The 12,361-nt window shown below is 39.6% G+C and overlaps 1 protein-coding gene across 1 annotated transcript in view; it reads right to left on the reverse strand.

Annotated features, from left to right (window-relative positions):
* Positions 1-2,871: 2,871 nt before the first annotated feature.
* RFX6 (regulatory factor X6) overlaps positions 2,872-12,361 on the reverse strand; it is a 93,493-nt gene continuing 84,003 nt past the window's right edge. The window contains exons 18-19 of the mRNA XM_075268089.1: positions 7,613-7,831; positions 2,872-3,041 (exon numbers count right to left, since the gene is read on the reverse strand). Coding sequence (XP_075124190.1) covers positions 2,872-3,041; positions 7,613-7,831 — 389 coding nt within the window. The remainder of the gene's footprint in view (positions 3,042-7,612; positions 7,832-12,361) is intronic.

The raw sequence follows: 12,361 nt of genomic DNA on the forward strand, positions 1-12,361 counted from the left end.
TTCACCATTATCTGCTACTTTATATTGATCTATCACTTAAAATCTCAAACAAAAATACATTTAAGGGCCCCTTCACATGGCTGATACGCTGGCTGCTTTAGAACGTGTAAACGTTCTGTAGCAGCGGCGTCTAAAGCAGTTCCCATTGTTTTCTATGGGAGCCGGCATACGTGCGCTCCCCATAGAAATGAATGGAAAAAGCAGCCCATTCATTTCTATGGCGAGCGCGCGTCTGCCGGCTCCCATAGAAAACAATGCGATCTGCTTTAGACGCTGCTGCTACGGAACGTTTACACGTTCTAAAGCAGCCAGCGTATCAGCCATGTGAAGGGGCCCTCAGGCTGGTTTTACACGACCGTAGTTTTGCATCGCAAATGGTCCGCAATTGTGGGTTCAAAGTTGCCAACCATTTACGGTCCCATAGTTTTCTATGAGGCCTCTTACACGACCGTAGATTTTGTCAGTGGTGTGGCGCCGCAACCATGGTCCGGACAGTATACCGCATGTCCGTAATGGACATGCTTTTCCGTGCTTTTGCATGGAAGGTCCAATAGAAGTCTATGGGCATGTGCATTTTTGCGGATATACACTGAACATATATCAGTGTATATCCACAATTGCGGATATCAACATGTGTGTTTTGTGGTGTGTTTTGTTTTTTGCGGATCTGCATAATACTGTTACACACGAAACGTTGCGGATGCACTTTGCGGATGTCTGCGGAATTAATTTTTAAAGTTAAATTTGTGTTGTGGATCTACAAATTGCGGACCGCAAAAACCACTACGATCGTGTAAGACTAGCCTTAGTTTGTGGTTGTAAGGTGACAAAATGTGAAAAAGTTCAAGGGGTATGAATACTTTTGCAAGCCACTGTAGCTACTGGGTTATTTTTTTTTACTTTTAAACTGCCAAACTCATCTACAGAAACTACTAGGCATGTGCATTGTACCATTGATACCTAGGACAGTACTCCTTGCTTTGGCTGATGCTGAACATTGTGCATGTACTGGGAGCAGCAGGAGAAGAGTCCAGGACTTATTCTAGGATAGGCAGATCAAAAAAAGTTTATCATCTCTGTCAGATTACAAGTATATAGCGTCAACAATTTAACAATTGTTGGGTCTGTGTTTACCAAGATTGGGGCCCTAAACCCCAACAGTATAAGGACATTAGTATAGATTCCCTTTAGTGGGGAAATGTGTGTCTCCATGACTTGAGATCTCTTGCTTTTGACATAAAGACTTGGACCCCTGCAGTTCTAATTTAACTTTGCTATTGTAGAGGAAATTTGTGCATAAAGACAATACCCTAATCTCTTGGTTTTTTTGTAAATCTTCCTTTATTGAAAGGCATATATGAGGATCCATTTTATAATAGTAACAGAGGCAATTTACGAAATATGTAACCGCAACATGGATTATGTAAGGGCACCTTCACACGGAGTAAACGCGCGTGTGACGTATTTTGGCAAAATACACATGTAAAAATACACGTGTAAAAATGACTTCAATGACATTTTACACGTGTATTTTGACATGTATTGTGATGTGTATTTTGACGTGTTTTTTTACACATGTAAAAAAAATGCCATTGAAGTCAATGGGAGTCTGATTTTTACACTTGTATTTTGCCAAAATACATGCACGTTTACTCCGTGTGAAGGGGCCCTTTTAAAAGGGTTCTTCTTGACTATTGGTTGATGCTAGTCCTGGGGACCTTAGTTGTACTGTGATTCTGAGCTGTATTTTGTCCCTAAGAAGCAGATTGTTTGGGTTTGGGTTTATTCCGCATATATACCTATCTACACCAGAAAACTGGCATAGATAAGTAAGTAAATGTTCCTTTATAAATTTTTGTAATGGTCAAACTTTTTGGCAAATTCAAAATATAACACAAATAATTTAAGCAGCACTTTTTGAGTAGAAATTTTAATGAACAGAAGTAAAGTAGGATATCTATAGTTAGGTAATATCAATCTTGTAAACAATTCCATAGGAGGTAGAATGAAACCGGTCCCAACTATGTGTCAGGCACATTCTAGTAAACGGATACTCTTTAGGAATAATAAATAAGAGAGATATGATACAGATATTGAAATATCTTTACAAATCGAGATTGATTTACAATTATATATACACCAAATACATCAAATAATATTCACATTTGATATAGTATAATATGGCCATTGATTGATATCTTATTTGATGGAGTGTACATCAGATATTCGCCATGATTTTATAGACATTTTAATTGAGGCCTGTAAACTTTTTGAATTATTCTTTTATGAAAAAAATTGTTCCAAATAGGATAAGGACTTCAATGAACTTTACTGAACAGTAGTATGCAGGACAATAGTATACAGGACAGCAGTAAAAGAAATACTTATCCTAACATAGAGATGAGACAATCTAACTTGCCATATGACTTTTAGAAGACTTCCTTTGCCAAATGGTGGTCTCCAGAAGTAGGGAAAGTACCATACCAGATCATGGTGCGGGCAGAAATATAACTATTAGTCAAATAAATGTACCCACTTGTCTAAAACAGCACAGAAAGATTTTGAAGATAACCCAACACAAAATTGTGATCCGCATCTGGTAAAATCACCACCTTTCATATAAAAGGAAACGTGATAAGTCTGTTCTCGATCATCAATAGAGAAATTGCAGTGGAAGGACTGGTAACTGGAAAAATGAAGGATGTTTGAAGGTCTAAAATGTTCTCATTTTAGAGACTCGGGTAATTGAAAAATTATCATTGTGACAACATAACCTAAGCATTTGGAATTACCATACGTCTTTTTATTTTCTCTTTGATGATACTTGTCTTACTAAACAGCAAGTTCTCAACCCTTTACAGCAATGATGCGTCATGTGCTTCCTGAAGCGGCTCCCATAAACACTGTGTTGATTGGAGGCAAAGAGGACACTATGTCTCGAGCTTCTTGAGAGTCTACAGATCCTAGTCCAGCATACTGCCCTGAGGTTCCGTACATGCACTGGGAAGAGGAGCCAGATATTCCACTTTGCATGTTAGAAGCTGGGTATTAAAAGTAGAAAAGATTAAATCAAGTATATTTCATTGAAACATTGGCATAAAAGTGAAACGTAAGTTTGTTAAAGGCAATGATCACATTTACAGCTACAGTATTTTATTTTTGGTACCTTATTTTTTCACAGTATAAAAAATGCATCAGATTGATAGCAGTAGTATGAGCAATAGTATATGGACTCCTTGTGTAAAAGTTTACAGCATCTGTTGGTTGGCCAGGACAACTGGCTACATATTTTGTGAGAAATGTATCCACATTTGGTGCCTTTTATATCGCATTCTATGCACAAGCACATTAGCAAATCTACCCCAGAATTGTTGTAAATCTATGACATCAGGTAGAAAAAAATATCCAATTAAGAGTAACATAATAGTAACATAGTTGATAATGGACGTAGGGATACAGTTGATGCTCCAGGCAGTGAAGTTAGGGTCCCAACCCGTCTTATAATACAGAGATGAACTTCACACTTTTTAGTGTCTAATCAATCACCATTTATTTGTAAAGTCAAGTGTGAACATTTTCGGTCCTATGGACCTTCATCAGACTCTGTTATACAGGAGACAATTATAGTCTGTTAATAAGGTAGGTGAAAATCACTTCTGGTCAGCCTCCAGGAGACCCAACCAAGCCTACAAAAAGAGTAATAATGAACTGAAGGAGTAAAGGGACGTCTGTACTCGTGCAGAGAGAAAGCATATGGCAATGGATATAACCTACCTTATTAACAGACTATAATTGTCTCCTGCATAACAGAGTCTGATGAAGGTCCATAGGACCGAAAACATTCACACTTGACTTTACGAATAAATGGTGATTGATTAGACACTAAAAAAGCATGAAGTTCATCTCTGTATAGTTGATAATGGTGGACAAAGATAGAAGTCCATCCAATTCAACCTATATACCTACAAAATTAATTCAGATGCCGCTTTACCTTATCAGAGGAAAAAAATCCTTCCTAAAACCAAATATGGAACAACATTATATACCAAAAATTCTAGTTCCCATAATCTATGATACTATTGTTTTGAAGAAAGTCATTGAGTCCTCTTGGAGCACATCCTGTGGCCATGACTTTCATAACCTCACCACTCTTCCTGTAAAGATGCCCCATCTATGACAATGATTTTTTTTCTATTGAAAGGATACTTTCTTATCTTGGAAACATGCCTTGATGTAAATAGATATTGCAAAAGATCTCTGTATTATCCAGGCATATATTTCTAAATTGTAAATTTTTTAAACCAAACAATACCAAGTTTGATAACTACTATAATTTGCCCATCCCCTTAATTACCTTGTTCACCCTCCTCTATGTCTTCTCTAGTTCAGCTATGCCTGTCTTATATACAGGTACCCAAAACTGTGCACAGTATTAGATATGTGGTCTGATCAGTGATTTTTAGAGGCAGAATTAAGTCCTTGTTGTATGCATCGAATCCTCTCTTGATGCTTCCCACAATTCTATATGCCTTGTCAGCAGCTGCCTGGCACTGTTTGCCAAAATTAGGTTTACTGTCTACCAATATAACCAAGGCTTTTTCAGCATTAGTAATATCCGGTGTTTTATTATTTAATACATAATTGTAAGACTTGTGTCTACAGCCTAGGTGCAAAATCTTACATTTACCCACATTAAGTAATTTACCATTTCCCAGCCCAAACTTCCAGCTTCCCCAAATCCCTTTTTAATAATACACTATCCTCTTTTGTGCTGACTACTATACAGGGCTTAGTATCATCTACATGATACTACTTTCTAAGGATATTTTTACTCCTAGGCCAATGACAGTAACAAGGGGACAGCCACTATGTCTGGAGGAGAGAAAGCTTCACCAGAAACATAGAAGGGGATTCTTCACAGTAAGAACAGTGAGGCTCTGGAACTCTCTGCCCCAGGAACTGGTGATGGTGGATTCTTTGAAGTTCAAACAGGACATGGATGCCTCTCTCGAAGAGAACAATATTATGGGTTATGGATTGTAGATTTTAAAGACACGTTGATCCAGAATGTTATATTTATTGCCAGATTGGATTTGGGAAGGAATTTTTTCCCCTGAAATGAAGCAATTGGTACAAGCCTCAAGGTTTTTTTTTTTCCTTCCTCTGGATAACACTGTAGGGTCATAGGCTGGACTTGATGGACTGATGTCTTTATCCAACCTCATCTACTATGTAACTACATAACCCCTTTCAGAATGTCTTGCTTATTTCGACTATGCCATATTCTGATTCCAGTGTTATCAGTTCTTTTCCTTTGTAATTTTTATTAAAGATTTTTTTTTAAAGTTTTAGTAGTACAAAAAAACAAAGGAGTGCAGTATAGTGACACTAGACAAGTACCAAGAGTAAAAGGAGGGGATATATCAGCAGGTAGGGGGAGGTATACCTCCAGGAAATCACAGATGTTATCAGTTCTCATTCCTCCATTTTGTTAGTGAGTTTTCTGGCTTCGGTGTACATGCATTTTATGTGTTTTCCCGTATCCTTTCCGAACTATTCTCCTTCCGCTCTACCCACAGTTACACTACAGGGATCTAGTTCCCTGCCTGTACCACCTTGCCCTCTACATATATTATTGCCCTTAGTCCCTAGATTAAACACTACTTCAATCAGGGAATGGCTTTCCTCATTCTGTTTGCCATGTTGACCTCAGGTGAAATAATTATTTTTATAATAGAATATAATAGTGTTTCATGGATGCTGAACCCCCAAACTTTTGGGTTTCAGTTGAGCATGAAAGTTTTGGAAAAATTCAGGCCGAATCCAGTTTGATCTCTATATAGTCATATTCTACCTGCTCCCTACTACTTCTTCATGCACTTTTGTTTATTAGCTTAGAAAGAAGTAGGGGACCGACAGAGAGGCGTATGACTGAAGAAGGAGATTATACAGAGTTTTTTGCCAGTTACCTTGGATGCATAGATCTGCAAAACAGCTACTGACTGAATGCTAGAAATACACATAGCTTTCTTTTAATACAGTTATAATTAGGCTAATATGATATGCTGGCAGGAGGATAAGCAAACTGCCTTACAGATGACCAAGTAATTGATAAATTACATATATGAGAAATAACTTGCCAATCATAGCGGTCATGGTATTTCCTGTCAAATACACTGGCAAATATATAGAGTACAAGCTACAGAGCTCATGGGACTACTCAATGCTAAATAATGTGCATACTGTAGATATCTAGACGTCATGAGACTCATTCATCTCATTGTCTAAATGCATTACTGTGATAATTACAAAAAAAAAACCACTTAAAGGAATACTAAGCCCAGAAAATGCATAGAGAAATAAAAATATCTCCCAGCCATTGATCAATTAATCTTTTCCTTTCCCTAGGCTTTAAATATTCTCTGTGTGTTCAAGGAGCTCAGCTATGTTGTCCGCCTCCTCCTCACAATATATCATATCGTCTGTAATGCAAATGGTTGCTACAAGAATGTCCCTTGTGGCCAAAGATGGAGTAGCAGAAACAGAAGTAGAAGCAGGAGATTAAGGGCCTATGCGCCGCGTTTACGGGACGTTAGCACCGCGATTTTGACGGTGCATGTCTGCGGTCGCGTTAGCGCCGCGTAAACGCACGTTAACGTGGCGTTAACGCGACCGCAAACATGCACCGTCAAAATTGCAGCGCTAACGTCCCGTAAACGCGGCACATTGCGTGCTGCGTTTACTCCGTGTGAATAGGCCCTAACACCTTGGTTTTCTGCGGAATTTCTGTTTGTATCAGGATCAGGAAATATATTCTTTGGACTGACAATATTAAGGGACAGAGTAGGCAATAGGGAGATTAAACAGGTGTAGCATAATCAGTTCAATCAGTTCACGACACACAGACTGAAAGTAATAGAGAAGGATATATAAGTCTGGCCACATACACATTGCATTAGGGCTACGACTAAGGGGCGAGTATGCCCAGAAACGCGTCAGCTAGAGCTAGTGATTTTTTAAGTCACTTTGGGGAGTTTTTGCACACTTTATATTTGTAAGAAGATGAACTTTTAAAAGAATGGAATAAAGATGAAATTTTAAGGAATACAGGAGTGCGGACCTAATCTTTTTACATGTGACAATATTAAGGCTTTGGCCCCATTTCGCAGTTTTTCCCATAGTGCTTTGCACAGAAACTCCGCAGAGGTTTCCCTGGTAGACTTTCTGCTTCAATCATACCTTTTGAGATAGCTTTTCCGTAGGTATAAATGACAGGTACAATTTCCATTGCACGTATTATCCTGTAGTTTTTGCCAGAGGACTTCCACCGCAACCATTTACACCACATGGGGCCCCTGCCAAAGAGTTACTCTAGTTCTTCAATACTTTTAGCCTTCATTTCTGGGTTTAGTCTTTCTTTAAAATAAAGCATTAGATCTTGTCTATTCATAAAAGGAAAAATTCAAAATATAAAAACATTAGCTAAAGTATGAACTGTTTGACTGTATTGTAAAAAAAAAATCTTATTGGTGACAAAGACCCCTATTGTCAAGAAAATAATTGGTCTTTAAAAAAAAAAAATGAAATAAAATAAAATATGACTTTGCCTTACCCACTGAATTGCGACAAAGGATAGGTGGTGATGAATCAGTAAAGTAGGATCCCAGCTGTTTTCTTCCAGTGTCATCTAATATATTAAGTGGATCTTGAATATCATTAAATGAATGCAAAGGTCGAATGGAACTAACACTACTAATAACTGATACATGCTGATCAATCATAGAACCAAGCCGATGGGATTCTGAATAGTTTAAGTGGTTGCCAAAGTAGCCTACTGTATGAAGAAACAAAAAAACAACCTGTTAGAGTCTGGATGTGATCTATAAAATACTGAGTTTTTTAAAGATACAGTAACTGTGTGAGACACCAGACAAAGTGGTTAGATTCTATTAGGACTAGTTCACACGGGGGAAGAAGGGGCTGATTTTGGCGTGGAATCCTCCTTAAAATCCGCCCCCTCACAATAGAGGTCTGTGTAGACCGCTAGCATTCTTTATTCCACTAGTGGGAACAAACAATAAAAAAGCAAGCTGCCCTTTCTTCAGGTGGATTCTGCGGCTGATTCAGCCACGGCGTCCACCTCATGACAGCACCCTCCGGACTAGGCCCATTCATTTGGTCCTAACCCGGAGCGGAAATCCGCTACGGGATGCCGTGCATGTAGAATCCCTGTGTGAACTAGCCCTTAGAATAAAAATACTAATATGGAAAGATTTACTAACTTATATTTAAAAATAACTAAACCAACTTCTTCTCAAATCAAATATGTTGCAAAATAATTCATATAGGTACAGCAATGGGTCCATAGCAATGTCCTGAAGGTATAAAGAAAACCAAAAATAGCATTATCTGAGTATTTATTTATTTTTTTAATGTAGATTGCGAGCCCCATATATGGATCACAATGTACTTTTTTTTCTCATTTAAGTATGTCTTTGTAGAATGGGAGGAAATCCATGCAAACACAGGGAGAACATACAAGCTCCTTGCAAATGTTGCTCCTGGTGGGATTCAAACCCAGGACACAAGTGCTGCAAGGCTGCAGCGCTAACCACTGAGCCACCATGTTGCCCATCCATTATCTGAGTATTTCGAAAGTTTTCTATAGCAATAAACTACAATAATATATGGAAGAAACAAAACTAATGGTAAAAATAAAGCACACTTCTTGCAAGTTTGTGGTGTTTCTCTGTTTTTTCTTTGAATCCTCTTTCATCTAAAATAAGTAAAGATAAGTGTTTTCTTTTAACCAGTAGAATTGTTGTTTTCATTTTTTGAAATCCAATAAAATAAGAAAACATGCCACATGGGGGGGTATCTTGTTTAGAAGCTAGAAAGTGAGGCTGCAAGGTAAACTAACAGAGCCCCTGTTCTGTTGGATGCAATACCACATCCATGTATATCACATATATATTTGCTGTAGAAGACTTGTCAGGTCAGACATTTTCCCTAGCACTGCTGCAGGACCAGCCATGGTCAGCCATTCATATCTTTCAGAGCAGTTCTCACTTTTGGCTCATACAGTGGGGCCCCAAGTGGGTGGCTTCCCTGTATAATGTCCAGATGCCATTATAGGCCTAAAGTAAACACAAAAATTCAGCTCTCCAGTCCCAGGGACTTCCATTGATCACAGATCCATGATAGGTAAAACATGAAATGCAATCCATTGCTTTAAAAGCAAAGTCTTTCAACTTTATACCAAGTCAGATTAAAATATATACAAGTTGGGTTTAACAAGGGTGAGTGTAGTGATCATATGTGTTTTGGACAGATTACTTATTCATGACGAATTGTCAAGGTGATCTATTCAAAACATAGAATCAATGAACTCCACACTGTGTGTCTGGACATGTATGTATTTTAATTTGATTTGGAAAACATCTGAAACACTTTTTTTTAAAGCACTGGTTTGTATACATTTTGTCAGTATAGGTCATATGGACAACAGCCGTCTTTATGAGTCTCATTTATCAATTGATTATATCGATGACCTGCATTTAGAAAACTGATAGTCAGAAAATGGAAAATTGTAACATATAGAGTTGCAGAATGGCAGCTGCGTAAAATCTCTAGAACTCACACATTTCCTATGACAATTAAAATGTGACTAATATAGATAATATCTCTATACTGTCTCATGGCTTTGAAAAGTAATTTGTATCCTGCACATGTTGCCGAGCTGTTAACCTCCCTCGTATCACTACAAGTGGTGATTGTAATATAGGTCCCTAGATCAACACAACAGAAGTTGGGGTAGTGTGTTAATCCGCAGCAAAGGCAGAACTGAAGCAAGGCCTCCATACTCAAACCTGCCTACTGGATCCCAAACAGAATCTGGCTTTGGATGATAATATAGCCCCAGTTCTTAGTAGATCAGGTTTTGCTTTCACAACACCACTGCAAACAAAGGCAACCATTTCTGGGTGTAACAAGTATATCAGCACTGCGACACCAAATATCCTTATACTAAGCACCTGGAAATGGTTTGTGCAGAGACAGGGATGTTTAGTGAAGGTGTCACCTGTGTCTGGACTGTGGACAAGAAAACTGGGAACTTCTCATACTTGTCAGTGAGTCAAGTAATCCTCTCTACTGGTGGTCTTCCTTGGTCATTTAGAGCCTGTTCACCATGTGTGTGTATCCTCATGTACATGTATTTTTTTCCCAACACCTCCTAATAGCTAGGTCAGAGCATACTAGATGGCGGGCAGTTCATCAAATGACCAATGGTGTTGTGCACATTTGTTCCTGCAGAGCTTTTCACAGAAAGTCCACAGAGTTTCTGCTTCAATTATACCTATAGGAAAAATGTCAGTGTTTCCATAGGCAAAATTGACATGCTGCGATTTCTAAAAATCCAACGGTTTTGGAAATTGCAGCATTTCTGCTTTGGATATTTTTCTGCAATGTTTGGATGGGAATCGATAGGGACTGTAATACCACAGTGTTTACGCCACTTACAGCTTCAGCCTGAGTGTGTCATAGAGACATGTCTTGCAGTCAACGATTATAAGATAAGATAAGATAATCCTTTAATAGTCCCACAGTGGGGAAATTGCAGTATGTTAGTAGCATAGTAATACAGATACAGGATAATACACAGTAATATATTACAGATGTAGACACACATAAGCTGAGAAGAGAAGATATACTAGGAGTCCATAGCAGCTAAGGAACAGAAGAAGAAAGAAGGAAGACATCATAATCATAATTATTAGTTTCCTGTACGGAGTGATCTTCTCTTGGTCTGATGTAGATTATGTAGCCTGATCGCGGTTGGAAGGAAGGACTTGCGATAGCGCTCCTTCTTACACTTGGGGTGAAGCAGACGGTCACTTACAGTGCTGCCAAGTGCCATCAAGGTCTCATACATGGGGTGGGATTTATTCTCCCGCATGGAGTTCACCACGGACAGTATCCTTCTGTCACCCACCACCTGTAATGGGTCCAGGAAGCTCCCCAGGACAGAGCTGGCCCTTCTGATCAGCCTGTCAAGTCTATTTCTGTCCCTGGTTGATATACTGCTCCCCCAGCAGGCCATACCGAAAAAGATGGCTGAATATAGTTGAAAAAGGCCCTAAGAAGTGGCTCCTGTACTCCGAAGGCCCTCAGCCTCCTGAACAGGTAGAGTCTGCTGTGGCCCTCTCTGTGCAGCACCTCCAGGTGATCAGCCCAGTCTAGTTTATTATTGAGGATCACACCCAGATACTTATAGGTCCTGACTATCTCAATGCATGTTCCTTGGATCTCCACCAGGGTCGGAGCACTTCTCTGTTTGCTAAAGTCCACCACCATCTCCTTGGTCTTCCCAGCATTAATCCTGAGGTGGTTCTGCTGGCACCATTCAACAAAATCCCGGTTTAAGTCTCTGTATTCCCTATCATCACCATCAGTGATAAGGCCTACTATTGCAGAGTCATTGGATTACTTCTGTAAGTAACAGCTGGATGAGTTGTGCCTAAAGTCAGCAGTATACAGTGTGAAGAGAAATGGGGCAAGAACTGTACTTTGTGGTGCCCCCGTACTACAGATCACAGTGTTAGACACACATTCCTGGGCTCTCACACACTGAGGGCGGTTTGTCAGGTAGTCTAGGATCCAGTTGGACAGGTGATGGTCCACTCCACCAAGGTTCAGCTTCTCCCTCAATAGCCCTCGCTAAATGTTGTTGAACGCACTGGAGAAATCAAAGAACATTATCCTCACAGTGTTCCTGGGTTTCTCCAGGTGAGAGAGAGCTCTGTGAAGAAGGTGGATGATGGCGTCATCTACCCCAATGCAGGGGGTCCAGAGCGGAGCTCATTAGGGGGCGTAGGTGTGTGAGAACCAGTCTCTCTAGGACCTTCATCAGGTAGGTTGTCAGTGCTACAGGTCGGTAATCATTGTAGCCCACCGGGTTGGGTTTCTTTGGGACTGGTACCACACAAGATGTTTTCCACAGTTGAGGTACCACTCCCAGATTTAGACTCATATTGTACATGTGCATAATAATGCCACACAGCTGGTCACTGTACATTTTAAGAACCCTTGCGCTTAAATCATCGGGTCCTCCGGCCTTGTCTGCTTTAATCCTCTTGAATTCCCTACACACTTGAGACTCCTTGAGGATCAGATAGTTAGATTGCAGTTGACTGCAAGTCAGTGGGGGGGAGGGGGTTGGCTGACATGCTGGTGAAGGGACAGTTGGTTTGGAGTCAAATCTATTGAAGAATAGATTAAGCTCGTTAAGCCACTTCCTGTCACCTTCTATCTGAGGACCCGCCTTTTGTTTATGTCCAGATATAGTCTTCAGACTGTCCCA

Source organism: Leptodactylus fuscus, chromosome 3 (genome assembly GCF_031893055.1).
Source record: "Leptodactylus fuscus isolate aLepFus1 chromosome 3, aLepFus1.hap2, whole genome shotgun sequence".
NCBI lineage: Eukaryota > Metazoa > Chordata > Amphibia > Anura > Leptodactylidae > Leptodactylus > Leptodactylus fuscus.